This window comes from Phoxinus phoxinus (assembly GCF_949152265.1).
Source record: "Phoxinus phoxinus genome assembly, chromosome: 14".
NCBI lineage: Eukaryota > Metazoa > Chordata > Actinopteri > Cypriniformes > Leuciscidae > Phoxinus > Phoxinus phoxinus.
This window is the reverse complement of record NC_136889.1, coordinates 4,924,813-4,945,433: the sequence shown is the minus strand read 5'-3', so window position 1 is coordinate 4,945,433 and position 20,621 is coordinate 4,924,813. Positions and strand designations below refer to the sequence as shown.

At 36.1% G+C, this 20,621-nt stretch overlaps 2 protein-coding genes across 2 annotated transcripts in view; one reads left to right on the top strand and one right to left on the bottom strand.

The window, feature by feature from the left end:
• Positions 1-1,456: 1,456 nt before the first annotated feature.
• Positions 1,457-11,117, top strand: zbtb8os (zinc finger and BTB domain containing 8 opposite strand). Its single transcript, XM_079634470.1, has 7 exons — positions 1,457-1,653; positions 3,865-3,889; positions 4,151-4,272; positions 7,152-7,234; positions 7,325-7,377; positions 9,013-9,049; positions 10,979-11,117. Exons 1-7 carry the CDS (start codon positions 1,572-1,574, stop codon positions 11,063-11,065), a joined length of 489 nt encoding a protein of 162 aa, XP_079490596.1. The 5' UTR covers positions 1,457-1,571; the 3' UTR covers positions 11,066-11,117.
• Positions 11,118-11,333: 216 nt separating this feature from the next.
• The window catches only part of LOC307010086 (V-set domain-containing T-cell activation inhibitor 1), a 33,430-nt gene continuing 24,142 nt past the window's right edge, over positions 11,334-20,621 (bottom strand). The window contains exon 4 of the mRNA XM_079634469.1: positions 11,334-13,535. Within this exon, the coding sequence (XP_079490595.1) occupies positions 13,420-13,535 (116 nt within the window). The 3' untranslated portion in view covers positions 11,334-13,419. The remainder of the gene's footprint in view (positions 13,536-20,621) is intronic.

Here is a 20,621-nt window from a genome sequence, read left to right as displayed (position 1 = left end):
CAAACAACATCTGTGAATACGCTGCGAAAGATCCAGTCGTCAGGGAAAAATGGATGCACTTTATATTTTGCGGACGACCCAGTCACGGCAGTGTTAATGTAAGTGTTTGTTCTATACATTATAAGGATGACTGTTTTGAGAAAAAATCCCAATATGATGCTGGCTTTGCTAGAAAACTGTTGCTCAAAGATAAGTCTGTGTCGACTATTCTGGGCTCAACAACGACGACGCAAACTTACTTTGTATCACTGGCTAATATAAACACATGTATAAGAGAATCTTGAAAATATGTCGCCTGTCTAGGCCTATGTACATGTGATAGAAAATTAAAAATGTTGCCTTTATCAATGCTGCATCTTCAAAGATGGCCTGTGCATGCATTTTTGTCCGTGGTACACCCTATCATGTCATTGAAATTAGTTAAATAATGTTAAACTGTTAGCAAATTAAGCTATAGGATAATTATGCAACAATAATCCGTTTTCAAGTGTCTCGGGTTACAACTTTTTTATTAATTCAAAATAGTTTCACTTTCCATGTGGACACTGGCTGATCCAGTCTTCGTTGTTGTGGTCATGATTCATTTTCCTCTGATTCCGGCTCAAACATAATAAGGTTTTATCATTGCAAGAGCCATCGCTTCGCATGCATCACCCGCTAATAAACAGTTGCTCCAAATCCTCAAATGTTCTGGCTGGGGGCGTTAATAATTGATGCATAGGCACTGACGTTACCCAATCATAACAGTGGGCGTTAACACTGAACTCTTAAAGGGGAAACACCCCCAAAACAGACTGTTTGAATCAGAGGATGAGAAACAGGGTGGGAAAAGGTCATAAATCACTACATTTTAAAAGTTTTTTGTAAAAAAAACTATAGTAATACTATAATTGCACCTAAGGGAACATAATAATAAAATAAAAAAAAACATGTCATGACCCCTTTAATTAAACCCGGGGAATAGATAAAGCTATAATTGTCAACCTCATGTGTGTTTTTCATCTCATTTCTCATACATTTATCTCTCTGGGCAACTCCCAGAGAAAGTGTCCAACTCAAATTCAACCCCTGTGACTTCACTGAGGAAATATACTGCTTCCTCACATTCCTGCCGTGATTTACACAGTAGATGCCGAGAGTTTACGTGTCTCTGCCAGTTGCTTGTTAGTATTTACTGAATGAGTTCGGAGTAATAAAAAATGATCTAGCTGTCTACTCCCCCATTACCATAAGGTTACTGTGGTTCCAGTAAGTGAATGGGAAAATTCTGGGCGACTCACTGCTGGATTTTCCTACAGCTCAAGTAAATCATTACCAACAATGATCATTACCACAACCTTGCACTGTTACATGAAACATTATACATTTAAAATGTGATGACATTTCTAAAACTGTTGCAAATATGTATTTTGTTGTTGTTGCTTGCTGCAGTAGCTACTAATGGGACTTTTATTTTGACTCTAGTGAGATACGATAACATACATAGTTCACTGTTTCTGTCTTCACACATGTCTAGCATGTTTTCACGGAAATAACCCCAACAGAGGAATAAAATAACTCAGATCAGGACAATGAATGACCGCGAACTTGATCTCACGGAAGCGCAAAAAGCAACAAAGTCAAAATACCCTCCAATCACCAGGAAATATGAATGTAAGTGAAATCAAATGCACTGTCTATTCCGCATGCGTCATGTAGATCCAGTGACAAACGCAAACAAAACGTAGTTTAATCGTGATTTAAACGTCCTTAAAAGTATGTCATTCATACATGATAGTCACATATGAGTAAATGTATGGACGTTACTTGAGTAAACTGCGTTAACAGGCGAATGTATTGTGAAAGTTCATGAAAATGAATTAGGTCACGTGACTTGAGTCGCCAAGAGGTTTACGTCACCACGCACAATTTACGTAACGATAGCAAAATATAATAATATATATTCACTACATACACCTAATTTTAAGATTAGTTATGGTAAAAATGAATGGTAAAATGAAAAAAAAAACTTTTTTTTCTTTTGTTTGTCAAAAAAAATACAAGTAAATCCATTATAAATCTGAAAATTTCTACACATAAACCAAGGTCTGGTCCTAGAGCATAAATAAAAAGTAGAACGAACTTTCTATCTCACACACACACACACACACACACACACACACAAACACAAACACACAACATGACTGCAACAGAGAGCATTTTTACAGAAATAAGCCAATATAATAAACAAACCTGGCATAAATCTAAAAAAAAAATACATTTAAATCAAGATCTGGTCCTAGAGCATAAACCCAAAGTGGAACGAACTTTCTATATCATACACACACACATAATAATAATAACACACACTGATAATTCTGCAAAAGCAGATAATTCAAAATATATCCTTGCCTCCTTTGGGGTAGCCTACGTCAGGGGGGGCTACTCTCGCCAGCTCTATTCAACTTTTACATGGATGAGCTATCCAACCAGTTATCAAAATGTAAAACAGGTTGTATGATTGGTAACACATTGGTTAATCATTTTATGTATGCTGATGATTTGGCAATTTTCTCTCCCAGCAGTGCTGGTTTTCAGCAGTTACTGAATATCTGCTCTGAATATGGGATGAAATATGATGTGTTGTATAATGCCAAAAAGAGTGCTGTATTGATTTGTAGGACAAAAGAGGACAAAGATCTTTGTTTTCCAGATTTTTATTTGTCAGGGCAAGTGATGAGTGTCTGTAATAAAATTAAATATCTGGGTCATTACATTACAGATCAGTTATCTGATGATGAGGATATATACAGGCAGCGTCGCATATTATATGCTCAAGCTAACATGTTGGTAAGAAAATTCCACATGTGTACGGATGACGTCAAAATTAGCCTGTTTAAAGCATATTGCACTTCTGTGTATACTGCTGCGTTATGGATTAAGTTTAAAAAGGCAAGTATGCAGAAGCTCATGGTTGCTTATAATGACTGTATGAGGATACTGCTCAACAAACCCAGGGGCTCCAGTGCTAGTGACTTGTTTTGTAAAGTAGGGGTCAGCACCTTTCAGGCATTATTGAGGAGACTCGTTTACAAATTCATTTGTCGCCTGAATGACTCCCGGAACAGCATGGTTATGTTACTAGTAAATCCTATAGGTTTAGTGCCATACGATACCAATCATCATTATGGAAACACTGGTATAAGTGTCTATATAGAAATGCTGTATTGTAGTTTCTTCTGTTTTTATTTTGTATTTTAAATGTATGTTGTATGTCATGTCTGAGCCATCTGAATGGACCATGAGTCTGGAATAAAAGTTGATGATGATATATCAGAAAACAACAACAAATTCTAACTCTGACAAAACTAAAGATTTTTTATGTATTTAAAAATGTTTAAATAAAATTTCACAAAATATATATAATAAAGTTGTGAGAAGTTTAAGCATCAAGAAAAATAAAGTGAAAATGAATGAGTCTCTATCGCCCTCTCTGGATACATGTGGTCATTCCACTAAATGTGGTAATTCCATAAATAGGTAAAAAAAAACTTAAAAATACCACAAAAACACAGCATAAATGTATAGTTGAGAAGTAAATTTAAAAAATGATATATAGTTTGCCATATAAAATTTGTATATTTCCTTATGCAATCGCTCTTTATCTCTTAATCAGTCTGACCACAAACATCTTAAGTGTTATCCTTTTTTAACAGTGGTTAAGGGTTAAGATTTTGTGGGGACTGTGGGAACCCAAAATGATGCTTGCATGGCGTCACTGTGAAAACCCCCTTTTGGAAGCTTTATTTTTAAGAGTAGGTTTTAGGTTTCGTTGTGAATCAAAATCATGTCATCATAAAATAAATATTTGATTTTCTGTTTCAGATCTTGATCATACTGCAGATGTCCAGTAAGTATTTGCCTTTTTTTTTTTTTTTTTTAGCTGGAAATCTCAAAGCTCCACGAATAAACATGGGAAGGAAACACACAGTGGTTTCACCGGAAAAGTATTCACTATTAATGTGATGGGTTGTTCACATTGGCTCAGTACGGGAATTTTGCAGGAAGAGCAAGAATGTTTGGTTAACCAGCTAAAGTTGAAGCGAAGATTAGGAAGAAATGTTTATAAAAAATTGTATAGTGACGCATTTGCTCTATTGTTTTACTGTAGGATTCACTCGTGGGGAGACTCCCTGGAAGAGGCGTTTGAGCAGTGTGCAATGGGGATGTTCGGCTACATGACGGATACAGAAACTGTGGAGCCCACTGACACTGTAGAAGTAGAATCAGAAGGTGCGAAACAATATTCAACCTTTTCTTTTCAGACCAGCTGGAATTACAGGATTTTACTGTATTAAACCCTAAATCAATAACACCAAAAATGGAAAACTAAACTTAGGCTTTTATCTCTAATCTCATTTGAGCTTCTGTAAATTACATTTATGCTAAATTCCATTGGTTTTTGTGTGTCATGTGACCGATTGTGACATGGTGAGTTTGAAACGTACAAAGGAGATTTGAGAGTTACAACAATGAGAATGTTATTAAAGAAGAAAGGCTCTGTTTATGGTGCTTTTCACTACCGGTCAAAAGTTTGGAATACTTGAAGGGGTGGTAAAATGCCATAAATCTCTGATATCCCCAGAGTGTGTGTGTGTGTGAAATTTTAGCACAAAATACCACACAGATATTTATATATAGCATGTTAAAGTTGTCACTTTGAGGGTTTGCAAAAACGCACCGTTTTGTGCCTGGCCCTTTAAATGCAAATGAGCGGCTGCAGAGGGCGGGGTTTCAAGAGCTCACGTGTGTTAGCAGCTGCGATTATCTCACGCACACACACTAAACTGACAGAAACTGTTTTGCTGCTTAATATTTTTGTGGAAATTGTGATGCTTTCTTTAGGATTCTTTGATGAATCTAAATGTCAAAAGAACAGCATTTATTTGAAACAGAAATCTTTTGTGACATTATAAATGTCTTCACTGACACTTAATAAATTGAATGTGCCTTTGCTGAATAAAAGAATTAGGCTAATTTATTTTCTCTAAAAAATAAAAAAATATAAACTTTCTTACTGCAAACTTTTGAATGATAGTGTATCACTCTTTATATAAAGCATATAAAAATGTTAAGCAGCACAACTGTTTATATACAGCATAACTGTAGGAATAAGTCTAGGAGTGAATTGGCATGGGCATGTGGGAAGGATGGAAGTCCTCTGGACTCATTTGGCTGAGGACATGAAAAAACAAAGTTGTGTGTGTGTGTGTGTGTGTGTGTGTGAATATGTATGCTCCCCATGAGGAAATCAGCATATAAATAATACTGTATGAAAGTTAGTGTGTGTGTGTGTGTGTGTGAATATGTATGCTCCCCATGAGGAAATCGGCATATAAATCATACTGTATGAAAGTTAGTGTGTGTGTGTGTGTGTGTGTGTGTGAGTTTGTTTGTTTGTGTGTGTGAGAACATGTAGTATGCTCCCCATGAGGAAATAAGCATATAAATCATCCAAGTGGGAGACTGACCAACTCTCGAAATGCATATTCCACCTGTGGCAGGAGATGACACGAAGGCTCTTGGTAAATATGATTGTAACTCTGAAATCAGAGCACAATTGAATGATTTAATCAAAATCGAAACTGAATATAGGACTATACTTAACTCCTGTCCAGCATCAGGTCATCTTTTAAACCGTCCAGAATGGACTCTGGTACTCGACTCGTCCTTGACAGCTGCCGGACCTGATTAGTTTTGACTGTGCAAACTTCTGCATTATGTTCTACAATATGTATAAATGACACATTTTTTGGCTGTCATGGTGTGCGCATGAACGTGTGGGAAATGCCTGCTAATGCGCTGCATTCCTATCACTTATATTGGGCACTTTTTTTGCACTTAAATTGGATTATTCTTACTGTTGGCATTAAATATGTTTTCTTTTTGAATATTTTAGTCATATTTGCTAATTCTCTTTGAAGTATTTGTCCTTTTTTGATCCGCTTTCGAATTTCCTTTTTTGATTAGCTTTCCAATTTCCTTTTTTGATACGGATTCCAATTTCCTTTTTTGATCCGGTTTCCTGGGGAATTGCATTATCCTGCTAAGGAGATAAAAACGCCCCTTTTCAACCTTGATTTGCATTGAGCGGGTTTTTCTTAGAATAGCTGGGTTTTGATAAGCTTTTGGCCTGGAGAACGTCCACACAGTCTGGCCACACGGAGCAAGTCTTTATCTTTTTCTTGTTTGGCAGTTTCAGTCGTGATTCACTCATGATTTACTGAATTTGTTATATTTACGATGATGTGTATCGTATCATGAGGTGCATGGTGACACCCAGCCCTACAGTGTGGTGAAGTGTGTACTGGAATCTAGTGAATAACCCAGCCAGAATCAGAGGAGAGTTTGTTCTGCAAGTAAATACTTGAAGCCAGACTAGACCACATTCCAGAAAAAACATAATTCCGGAAATTAAGTTGGATTCTGTCATCATAATTAAACCGTGGTATGTCTACTGCTGAGGAGTAGACTTACGAATTAATTCAATCTTAGTTAGTTGAGTCTAGTGGTTCTCAAAGTTTGCAGAGGCAGAAATGAGAGGCCGTTGCTTGACTTCAGATTACCAAAACATTTTATGAGACAAAGACCTCATTTATAGTGCTTAATTATTCCGTTTGACTTTTATGGAGCAAAACACTGAAAACAAGCTATTTTCGTGATTCAACAGAGAAAAAAAGTACAATATTAAACTGAGATCGTATTTTTGAGTTTATTTACTTCTGGTTCACATCAGCTTAGATGCTTGGAGTCAAAAAGGTTCAAAACAATTCCTTTACGCAAAAGCAATTGATTAATTGTCATTTTGTTTTTCATTGCTCATCAGCCAAAATTGATGTCCTGCCATGAAAATTGTATATTTTCAGCCTTTATTCAAATATTATTTAAAAAATGTTAAAGATTTTGTAAGCTTATTGCGTAGTTGTGCTTGGAGTCCGTTTTATTATTTGTGATTGCGCGAGGAAACATTGTGCAGACATAATTATGGACCAGGCTGTGTACAAAGAAAGTATGAAAACATGCAAAAACAAGAGAGAACCAACAAAATATTAATAACTGATTATGTTGTAGTCAGTGTTTTCTTATTTCTCTTATTTCTTATTTTGTTTCAGGAGACGATATGGAGTCACTCCTTTTCCATTTTTTGGACGACTGGCTCTTTAAATTCAGCGCTGATATGTTCTTCGTCCCAAGGGTAACACGTGCACACACACTGATGTTTGTTTTTCTATAACCTCAGTCTTCCCCGTTTTCCAACAGTCGGCCACCTTTTCCTGTTTTTCAGGAAGTCAAAGTGCTGCACATAGACCGAATGCAGTACAGAATCCGCTCTATAGGGTAAGTTCTGACTCCAGGAATGCTGAGAGCCTTCTTTCCAAAAGTCTTGTTCCTCACGGTCCACAGAGTTATTTTAGCCAAACATTGAGCAGAACACTTACCCTTTCTGTCTTGAACTGAATGGCCTCATTTCATTCGGGTTGGGTCTACATAGCCAGACGGTAAGCTTCAAATAGGGAAATTATGTAATCCTACATTCTTTATTGGTTAATTCGGATTTATTGTGAAAGTGAGATTTTTACTGGAAGTCTTTCATTTGGATGAAATTATTTAATCAAAGGATGAGTTCCTTGGAAAATGAGGAAACACCATCTGACTCAAATTTCCTGGAGGAAAAAAAAAAGAAGAAGAAGAAGAAGAAAAAAGACAGGCAATACACCTGCTATAATACAATTATATATTTGATATTTATATTCGGTTTACAAAATAAATTATTTCGCAAGAGTACACTGATCCTGTGTATTACAAATGAATAAGATGATTTTTGCCTCTTGATTGGTGTCATTATAGGAGCTTCCAAATCATTTGGTGTAGTCAAGTCAAGTTACATTTATTTATACAGCGCTTTTCACAATACACATTGTTTCAAGGCAGCTTTACAGAAAATCATAATGTTATTGTTTATAATATCTCTCATTAAGCAGATAGGATCAAACAGTTGAGATTTGATACAGTAGTGGCTAAAAGTGACGTCTGGCCTAAGAAAATTCACATTTTCATCTATTCAAATATTATTAAAAATTGTGTTAAAGATTTTGTAAACATATTGCTAAAGTCAGTTGTTTTATTTGTGATAATGCAATAAAATTGAGCGGAGATAATTTTATTTTGGGCCAGGCAGTCATACAAAGAAATGATGAACGCATGCAAAAACAAGAGAGAACCAAATAAACAGCAAACTATATTAATAACTGATTATGTTATAGTCCGTGTATGTTTTTCACATTTACACACTTTTCTGCATCGTAAAATAAAACCTGTTAAAAAAAGTAGTAGTTTACGTTTTTTTTTGTCAAATCATTTTGTCAGATGAATACCTTAACCAAGTGTTTTGTTCTTCACTCTTATTTAAAATATTTAAAAAATATATTAAATATTTTCCTCATATTTTGATGGTTTAATTGAACTTCACTGACGAGTTGAACGTCAACTCTAGACATCACCTTTAGCCACTACTGTATATATTGCTTTTTGTGAGTATACTGTATTTATTTGGGTAAAGTTGGACATACTTCTATATTCAACTTTATATAATGGAAAATTGTGTGATAAAATCCTATGCAACCAGTTGTTATTATGCTTTACAAATTCCAGAGAATGCAGAAAAAGAAATATTGGCTCTACCTGAGAAATGGCTAAAATGAAATTCAGCCTTCAGATCCAAGTTTAACTTTCAGTTCTGTGCTAAAAAGCCTGCATGGGCAGTCACGAGCCTTTCGTTGTGACTAGTCAAGCTATTTGACCAAGCATCAAATAAACTTTCACTGCTTGATTTCCCCTCGCCCTGAATATGGCCCCACATTCCTGACTCACTGCCAGTATTTGGAACTGGGGATTTCAGATTTCTGAGACCTACAGGTGCGAATGATGTTTACCTAAAATAACTTTTATTCTTTCTCCCTTTTTAATTTGTAGATGGGGTGAAGAATTCAGCATAAATAAGCACCCACAGGTACTGTCCCCGTCTGTCCGTGGCGTGTTTAAAGACCACCGCTGTGGTGGTCTATAAATAAAAACACATTTGTGTTACGCATTGTTTTATGTAAACCATTTAAACCAATCTAAACAGTAGCTCATGTGGTTGATATTGCTTTTCTTTGCTAATGAAGCCTATAAAGAAAACGCATTAATGGCCATTAACGGTTTGTTGATCATCCATTATGGAAATGCACTGGGATTATGACGCAACGCTTGTTCATTCCGACTTCATTAACAAATGGAGGCTGGAACTATAAATATACATTTCCTTTCAAGTCGTCGCAGTGTCATGTGAATTTCATAATTATCGTGCCTTCTGCAAGCAACAAAACACTATAGAAAAAGTAATTCGTCATAAATTCAAGATGGGCAAAGAAACATTAAAATGACCACAAAATCACTTAAAGGAACCGTATGTAAGATTGTGGCCAAAACTGGTACTGCAATCACTTTCAAATTACTGTAGAGCGCTGTATCCCCTCCCCCTGACTCGAGGTTGCCAGATAGGCTGCAGGATCCAGCAGGAACGTCGGCTGCTACAAGGAGCTTCCAATGGCAAGACTAGAGCAGAGCTGGCAACCCGGAGGCCGAAACACTACTGACTTCGTGATTGGTAGAAAGGTGGAGGGTGGCGCATCAGGCCCAAACACAACATGACAACATCAACATCAGTTGAGCGCTGCAACTTCACTTTTAAATGACAATATCCTGGCCGGACTATTGTTGTCAGTGATATAAGTATTTGAAATGAACATGATTTCTTAATGTCTACTGACATATCAGGGCCATTTTATGATTAATACATGAAATACATTTCTTACATACGGTTCCTTTAATTGATTGTAGGAAATGCATGCATAACATCTAACCAAACTCTTCTAGCTGACCTCAACCACTATGCATTAGGGATTTATCATCCCTATCACATTTATCTTAAATATATACATGCATGTGTGTGTATTTATATATAAAAAAATAATTATACACAGTACACATACATATATTATTTAAACACAAACTTTTATTTTTGGATGCGATTAATCGTTGCCCAGCACTAGATTGGACATTTTTTTGGTTGCTTGCATTTCTACAGCACTGAACCAGAGTACAGAAAATTCCCAAATATAATGGGAAGAGTCAGTCTAATCATATAAAAATAATGGGATAAATCGTAATGCTCAATATGGAATCCATACAGTATTCTTTTTGTAGTACATGTGCATTAGCTGGACCAGTCTGAAAAATACCTTCTTTTTTGTTGTTGTTGTTAGATGATTTAAGCTACATTTATGATGCGGTTATTATCAGATTTAAATCCTGATTTGAAATATACTATTGAAATGTAACTGTCACACAGATATTGGAGTAGATTGGAGCTATACAAACATGACTGTGTTGATACTGACTACTATGTTATAGGCTTAAACTTAAATACTGTTTATTACATTATGCTCATACTTACCAAACTTGTAATCTTGTAAAATCGTGTACGATGTGTCTTGACATTTTTACAGAGCTGTCTATATACCCAAGTCTGATTTATCTCTAAAATATGTTATGAATAGTGGAACATTAGTCAGTGTCAGTCCACTTGTTTCCAAACATAATAAAGTCTTTCTAACTACAGAACACTGTTGTTCCAGGTGTTCTACATTATTTAACTTGTGAAAGTGTTTGTGAACATGTACTACATATATTAATTCGAGCAGATCCTTTTATATTGACTAAACTGAGCCAGTCACTGAAGAATGTCCAAGCAAACCATTGGTTGAGCCGGACACTGTTGTGTCTGGCCCGGGTTACTCAAGCACATTAAAATTCCCTGTGGTGCATAAATTACACTCTCATTTAAACAGGCATCAGACTCCAAAGGTTTTAATGCTTTTATTTTCTTGTTTCGCAGGGTACAGAAGTGAAAGCAATCACATACTCTGCTATGCAGGTACATGATACAGAAAAGCCAGACATCTTCGTCATCATCGATATTTAAATTTACAGCTGATTCAAAACCTCTTTTTAACGGACATGATTTGAAATGTGAGAGGTGTCGTTTCTGTAAACTGGAGTGTTATGTGGATTACACGGCTGAAATACTATATAATTTTTGACTGATTTTCATGATTAATAATGTTATCAAAAATCCTTTCATTTTATGAAACTACAAACATGACCCATAATAAATACTGTCATTGAAAATGACTTAAACATCAAGGCTATGCATGCCTAATCATTTTTGTACTAAAGTATAAAAAAATAAAATACCTCTCATCAACCTCGTTTTATTCTGTTCATTTTAATATGTGTGTGTGTTTGTGTGTGTGTGTGTGTGACCCTTTGACATCAGCATTTACAATGACTTTCAGTGCTTTGCCATCTTTATACAGAAACAAATATTCGTACAGTCAATGTTTTTAAATATATCAGTCTTATAGCTAAGTTTCAGGCATTGCTAGATATTGTAATTGCATCACTTTAGGGACACCTTTTGACATTAACGGACATTTTAAAAGTAGCCGTCAATTCTGCGAAATATCATTTTTTAAAATTTCTTAGGACTATTCTTGATTCTTTTTATAAAGGCTTAAAAGCCTTTTTTTCAGGTTGTACACAGTCACTAGTGAAGGATTTGGGAGTGCAAGCTAAACTAATGGATTGCAATTGACCCTTCGCAGGGAGCTTGATTGACAGGTGATCTGACCAATCATACTTCGCCATCCACCATTTTGTCTGACAAAGCAAATGTTTATTAGATCCAATACCCACTAAACTACTGAAAGAAGTGTTACCTATAGTGGAAGAGCCTCTTCTCAATATTATTAACTCGTCTCTATCTTTAGGTCACGTTCCAAAAACGTTCAAGCTGGCAGTTATAAAACCTCTTATTAAGAAACCACAATTAGATCCAAATAACCTAGCAAATTACAGACCCATTTAAAATCTTCCATTTATGTCTAAAATACTAGAAAAAGTTGTGTCCGCTCAATTGTGTTCTTTCTAGCAAGAAAACGATATCTATGAAAAATTTCAGTCAGGATTCAGGCCACATCATAGCACAGAAACTGCGCTGGTTAAAATCACTAATGATTTACTTTTAGCTTCTGACCAAGGCTGTATCTCAATACTAGTTTTACTCGATCTTAGTGCTGCGTTTGACACTATAGATCATAAAATACTCTTAGATCGACTTCAAAATTACACTGGTGTTCAAGGACAGGCATTAAGCTGGTTTAGATCGTACCTATCAGACCGTTACCATTTTGTCCATTTAAATGGGGAAAAATCAAAGATAACATCAGTAAATTATGGAGTGCCGCAGGGATCTGTATTAGGCCCCCTGCTATTCTCAATTTATATGCTGCCACTTGGTAATATTCAACACTATCTCACGACCAATTCGTACGAATTTGTACGAGTGATTAAAAGGTGGCTAATTCGTACGAATTTGTACGACCTCACTCGTACGAATTTGTACGATTAGTCTAAACCCACGTGATGGTTGGGTTTAGGGGCGGGGTCAGGGGTAGGTCATTCGTATGAATTCATACGATTTTGGCAAATCGTAAAATATGTACGATTTAGCAAAAAACTTACAAATTCGTACGAGTGAGGTCGTATGAATTGGTACGAATTAGCCACCTCGTAAAATTCGTACGAATTGCCGTGAGATCGGAATGTAATATTATAAGAAAACATGGAATAAGTTTCCACTGTTATGCTGATGACACTCAGCTATATATTTCACCACGACCAGATGATAACACTAAATTATCTAAAATGACAGAGTGTGTTAAAGATATAAAATATTGGATGACGTGTAATTTTCTTCTATTAAATTCAGATAAAACGGAGGTATTACTGATTGGTCCAAAAAACCTCTTACAATACAACCTTAATCTAGAAGGACGTCCTGTTACTTTATACTCTACAGTAAAAGATCTGGGTGTTATACTAGACTGCAACTTGTCTTTTGAAAATCATATTTCAAATGTCACAAGAACAGCCTTTTTTCCACCTTGGAAACATTGCTAAGCTACGTAACATGCTCTCTGTTTCTGATGCAGAAAAGTTAGTTCATGACCTCGAGACTAGATTACTGTAATGCTTTATTAGCTGGTTGTCCTGCATCCTCCGTAAACAAGCTACAGTTAGTCCAAAATGCAGCTGCTAGAGTTCTTACTAAGTCAAGAAAATATGATCATATAACACCAATTTTATCATCTCTACACTGGTTACCTATTAAGTTCCGTATCAATTACAAAGTATTGCTACTGACCATTAAAGCCCTAAATGGTCTAGCTGAATTAAAGCTATTCATTGGAATGAGTCCGTAACATGAAGTCATCTCTACTTGTCACGGCGGCAGTATAACCATAACAGAAGGACTGTTGAACACAGCAGGATTACACACAATATAGACAGAACATATGTACTGGAGTTTGTTCTGGAGGTCATGTTCTCATCTGAAATAAAAGACAAACAAGAGGAACACGTCACTGACAAATGAAAAACACCTTACAGTCAACATAAAACAGCAATTTTACTTCTATAATGACGTTTCAAACAGAACATTCAATCATATTTCAGTCAAAGTTTTGCATAATAAAACCCTTTCAATGGAAGAAGTGAAATTATCTACAATACGTCAAAATATGGCAAATCCTCAAGCTTTGTGCTTTGTCTGACATTGCAAAAGTCTTTACAACAATCAGCTCCACTGCCTGATCTCCTGCTGCCCTTCTGCTCAAAACTGACAGACAGCCTTTTGTGTCTCAAATTCAGTCACTTGCAATGTTACCTAGACACTGTGGCTTTTATTCTTACAATGAATGCTGGTTTGGGAACTAGGTTATTTAAATATGGTGATACTTATTCACAATTGTCCCAGGGGGGGAAAGAATGTGCAATGGAGATAAACCTATTCAATCAGACAATGAAGGACCGATTCTCAATCTAACCCTAATCTACTCTTCAGAACTTGTGTTTGTCCCTAACTCTATCCATAAACCTACTAATCACAGAACATTTGAAGCATTTTTACATTTTCAAAACACATCACTTAGTATGATTTATAAGCTGTGTTCCTCACAGGGACCAAAAAATGCCCAAATGTTGACCCCATAATGAAGGGTTTACCAGGACCACACACACAACAAAGGGCGTATTTACACCTGGTGGTCACGTCATGCATTTTCTCTGACTGGATCAGATCATGATCTGACTGTGTAAATAGGTGTAAATGCCCTCTGAAATGCTTTTGGGGTTTAAATACACTCCCTCAAACCACTTCAGGACAGGAGGAGGTTTGAGGCACATTCCAGATGAAATTGGACATGAACACTCAGGAAAAAAAAGGTACAACGCTGTCCCAGGGCCAGCTGTTTCTTACACCCTAAATGGTACATAAAAGTACCTTAAAGGTACATATACTTTAAGTGTAGTACTTTGAGTGTACATACTAGTACTTTAAAAGTACATATTAGTACTTTAAAAGTACATATTAGTACATTAGGTCAAAGTACTTTAAGTGTACATATTAGTGAAGCTACATGTGTAAATTTTTCTCCTCCCAAAATGGTAAAAAAAGATAAACGTGTGAGAGCGTGTTATGCTGGCAGACACTGCTACTACAACACATCGCCACATGATGTGTCACGCCATGATGAACAGTTGAGCATTTTACCTCAGCAAGCAGACACACAAACTGTCAACAAATTCAACCTTTGGTGTCAGATTCTGAAAGCTCAAATTTCATTAAAAGTGGTGAGTGCTATATTCACTCCCCAGTGATGACACAGCTCTCTCTCCCATTGCGGCCTTGATTTTGAAATAAGCTGATGACAAATAAATTGCAGCGCATAGCGGTTGCTTTTGGTGATTAGAACTATAGCCTATAGTGTAAGAACTGAAGATTGGATTTATATTCATTTTGCAGAGACATTTATGTGGCCAGGAGTAAATTAAACAGTATAACACACCGCTATCTGATCAGTGAATAGGCCCAAGGACTGAGATTCAGTGCACTGGTTGTTTGAGGTTTCAAACCAAATATGTAAATGAGTACAGAAAGACTCAAAGGTTTTGTTCATGTCATCGTAATAAAAAAAAGAAAACTATACCAAAATCTATTTAAAAATATATATATATATTTCATATTAAGCTATTAACATTTTTAATGACATATCACTTAAGGATTACTGATATAAAATTATGATTAAACTATCAAATTATGATTATTCCTAAAAAGTGTTTTAATATCACTATTACTAAGGATATTATGATCACTGTATAATATCAGTCTTTAAAAGCAATATATTAAAAGTGTACCTAAAGTATACTTGCAATAGTTTAACTTTTGCCCAATCAAATATACTTAAGTATATATTTAGTTGAACATCAGCACTATTTCTGGATAATTAAAGTGGATTAAGCACAAAAATAGTTGTTCCAATTTAGCAGACTTTAAGGCCCAATCCCAATTCTACCCCTTACCCCTTCCCCTCTGTTTTGCTCGTGCACGTGAAGGAGTATACCAGTTTAGTATACTAAAAGTACAAGTTGCAGGGTATTTATATTAAGCACATCAAATCAAATACATTTTATTTATAAAGCACATTTCAAATCAACCTTGGTTGGCCAAAGTGCTGTAGGCCTACAGTAAAGTAAGAAAAACAAAACAGGGCAAGAAACATAAAAGTTACGGTACATTAAACGCACAGGAGTAAAAAGTTGTTTTTATTAGGTTGGTTGGTTGTTCCACAACTTAGGGCCGACCACTGCGAAAGCTCGACCACTTTAAGCGAGATCGTGGGACAGACAAGAGATGTTGATCTCTTGATCTAGTGATCTGGGTGGATTGTGAGTGACAATTAAGTCAGTAAGGTATTTGGGGGCTTGGTTGCTGAGAGATTTATAAACAAATAATACATTTTTAAAAATCAAATAAATATGTAAATGTATTTGTAGTATACTCAGCAAGATTTTTTTTTTTTTACTATCTCAAGTGTTTATATTTAATTATAAATGATAGTGCCTCCAGGGCAGAGGTGGGTAGTAACGAAGTACATTTACTTCGTTACATTTACTTGAGTATTTTTTGGGGAAAATTGTACTTTTAAGAGTAGATTTAAATGTGGGTACTTTTTACTTTTACTCGAGTACATTTCTAATAAAAAAACGGTACTTTTACTTCGTTACGTTGAGCGACGTTCCTCTCGTTACTTTATTTTAATGCAGTAAGTGTTGTTAAATGCGTAGTTTATTCCAAGCGCGCTGTATCTTTTTTCTGGGCATGAGCGATGCTCAATTCACAAATGAATCACTCTTTTGAGTCGATTCTGTTCAAAGACTTCATCAAACAAGTGGGCAGATCTGTCTAAATCGGTTCGCGAATCAGTTTGTATGATCTGTTCAGTTTCCTACACGCACTGAATCGTCTGAAGCGCTTTCAATTCACACTCGACTCGGAGTCGTAACAGGAAGATTTAAGAACATCAAGAAAGCTGGATGACGTGGCTGTGGACCTACAGTACAGTCAAGTGAAAGCAAATCTGCAAATGCATAATTTTTGCCAGCGATGAAGATCTCTATTATCTTCGTATGCTGAGGACGATATATCCTGTGGAACGAATATCGTTCCACAGGACGATATTCGATTTAATTTCATTCAGGTAATACATTTTACAACCAAACAGATTATTACAATATGATAGCACTACTTCAAAGTATGACATTACCCGTTTTTTTGGACATAGGCCCATTACTTTATACAATAAATAAGCATTGTCCACATATGAAATGAACACCCGCCATCCCGCGGTAATGTGTGTGTATTGCGCAGTGGCGTGCGAACTCAACTTGAAAACGAATGCCTTTGCCTGCCTTAGACACTGTTGACCAGTTTAAACATGCATGCAGAAATATACATTTGATTAGCTACATTTTGGAGAACAGACAGAAGAAGATCCGTCGATGTGCGTTTGATCGTCGTTTGTGTTCAGATGTTCAGTAGCGGTCAGCGCGAGCACATGTGAAGAGTTTTAACTCTTTCTTCTCGGTGTCAATGTTTCCCTTTACATGCCTTTAAATGCAAAACTCTGCAGATTCACTATATTTCGACATTGTCTAATAATCCAACTGTAGTTGTATAAGTTACTATTATACAAACCAAAGGACAGGCAATGATTTTCGGGCTACAGATGGCAGAAATAATGCTTGTCTCTTCTGTTTTTGTGGCAAAGATAGCCTATCTAATTATGATAATAATAGTCATTTAAATAAAAAATATCTAAATAATATCATGTTTTATATATATATATATATATATATATATATATATATATATATATATATATATATATATCATATATAGGCCTATGATCCGAAGTAACTAACTATAGCTACTTGAGTAGTTTTCTCATTGGATACTTTTCTCATTGGATACTAATTATGATAATAATAGTCATTTAAATAAAAAATATCTAAATCATATCATGTTTTATATATATATCATATATATCGGCCTATGATCCGAAGTAACTAGTAACTAACTACTTGAGTAGTTTTCTCATTGGATACTTTTTTACTCTTACTCAAGTAACTATTAAGATTGTTACTTTTACTTTTACTTTGAGTAAATATTTCTAGAAGTACTTGTACTTTTACTTGAGTACAGTTTTTGGATACTCTACCCACCTCTGCTCCAGGGTTTCCCACAGCACTTTGGAACTAAGGCGGCCGCCTAAGCAACACACGCCTGCCGCCTTAAATACGTCGTCAAAAAATGTATATGAGCGATATCCGCCGTGTTACTCTGTCCTGTTTAGAGCTTAGATGAGGCTCGTTTGAGATGAGCAAAATCTGCGCAGAACCGATCACCGGTGATCAGCGCGAGATGCATGCTGGTTAGAAAAGTGTCCGAGTGCGGTCCGCCTGGCTCTGATGTCATGCTGACGTATGTCAAAAAACTCTCGCGGCGGACGTGTCGGATTCTGCAGTTGCGCGCAGTTGCTCTCGACCGACTGCGCTGATCAAAAGCATGATGGGAAACGACTTGCTGACGACACATCTTAATGCTCATTGGTTTAAACAACCATGATGTTTTGTTCTCTTTTAAAATGTTTGATTTTAAAACTCTGATATCATGTTTTATGTGTATAAATTATGTGTGAATATTCCCAAACTCTCTGACAGTGCGATCTCTATATGGATTATGTGATTATGTCATTTTTATAAAAAAAAAAAATAGGCCTATATATAAACACATAAACACAACCGCAATATCCATCTTTGATCTCACAGGTGTCAGATCCACTGGGAGAAGAGAAAACTGTCCGGCTTGCCTGCACTTTTTTTCACTCCACCCATCACTGCAGCCGCCTACTCTCGCATACATTTCAGGTGAGGCAAGGCGCATCTCAAAAAAGTCTATAGTCTGCCCGAGCCCGATATTTCCCGCCGCTGTACTCGGGCCGGGCCCTTGATCTAGAGACGTGCGGCGCGGGACTAGATTTGATGGCCGAGTGCGAGCGCGGGCGGTAATGCACTCCCTCTGTGTGCGGGCTGAGGGAGAATAAAACGATTAAATATAAATGATCTATTTATAAAACATATAAAAACGAATGCATTGTTATTCATCTGTTGAAGAAAAGCAACAAGAACAACTAAAACAAAACGATTTACAGGCCACAGTTTCTATTTGTAACATGTTTGCAGCGTTGAGCGATGTAGCAAAATCACAGACATATGTGTTGATTTCATGAACGCAATGGCCAATCAGAAACATTTAAGAGAGAATCCCCTCACCGCTCAAAACGGACTTTTTGTTCAGTGCTGAATTCTGCATGCTGGCAAATCCTCTGATTACAAAAGATATTATGAAAGATTCACTATGCAGTCAGCTTCATTGATAATAACAGAGATGTATTAGATCGTGATGAACTGATGTCAGCTTTTTAGGAATTATTAAGGGAGCGCACTTTGCGCGCATTCAGTCATGGCAAACCATGCACGCAGTCTGCTTGCTTTTATGTTAAATTTACAGTGGTTTGTGATGTTAATGCTTTAATAAATCTTTTATCAGGAGCATTTATACTGATGTGTATGGTGGCGACATGTAGGCTAACTTGAAGGTATTTCATGGAGGTACAGAATTTTTTTTTTTTTCTGACAAACCCCACCACCTTAAAGGGATAGTTAACTGCAGTGTTGGTCAAGTTACTTAAAAAAAGTAATTAGTTATAGTTACTAGTTACTTCTCACAAAAAGTAACTCAGTTAGTAACTGAGTTATATCATTACAAAAGTAACTAATTACCAGGCAAAGTAACTATTGAAAAAAACCTTAAAGAAAGAAAAATTTAAATATGTGAAATATCTTGGATACCCCCCATATTAAATATGTTAAATGAATGAAATGGACACTAGAACAAATTATTATTATAAAACATTGATGGTTTAGAACTTTTAATATTTATTGCACAGACCACAACTGGCCAACAAATCCAAAAATAAATTACCGGTATGCTTCTTGAGAAATGTACCAAAAATAAGTAATAAAAAATATACATACACATACACTCTTTGTAGTGCAAATTAAAATGATAAAACTTACAACTGGTAGACATTCTAGCCTACTTGAAGTATTTTCTTCCTCACAAATGTAAAGTTTAACTAAAAGTGTTCTCAATATAATATTGAAAAATGTACCAACATAAATAATAATAATAATAATAATAATAATAATAAATCTAATAATTTGGGGGTTTATTTGTATAACCTACAGAGAACGTCATCATCAGAGGTTATTTAAGCCAAATTCTAGTCGTGTTTGCCGCACGTGTTCACAACCGGTCAAACAAAGATGTTTTCTTTGAACGTTCCCTGCAGGTTATTTTGGAGTTTTATTTTATAACCATGTAAACTAATTAAAACGTTGCAGATGATAAACTATATTATGCTCGGACATAGGCCTACTCGGTCTCTCTCGCGAACTGTCGAGCGCGCTCTCAGATGGACACACTCCGGTCTCTCTCGCGAACTGTCCAGCGCGCTCTCGGACGGATCACACTCGGTCTCTCTCGCGCGCTGACGACGTTCGCTTCGCTTTTGTCCAGTCCGGCGCCTCGAAACACACACACACACACCAGAGAAAAGAGTTTGCAGTTCCTATGGCGGAGAAAAGAGCCCGATCGGATGAAAACCGCTTCAGTGAACTCAATTATAGTAACGGCGCATTTTATTGTCAGTAACGGTAACTGCGTTATTACGGAGGAAACAGTAATTAGTTAGATTACTCGTTACTGAAAAAAATAACGCCGTTAGTAACGCCGTTTATTTATAACGCCGTTATTCCCATCACTGGTTAACTGTTTGGTTACTGACATTCTTCAAAATATCTTCCTTTGTGTTAAGCAGAAGAAAGAAATTCATACAGGTTTGAAACAACTTGAGGGTGAGTATGATGACATAATTTTCATTTTAAAGTGAACTATCCCTTTAACTAACACATTTTCTGCGGGAAACACTGAGTGCCTAAAAACACAGCCTGAG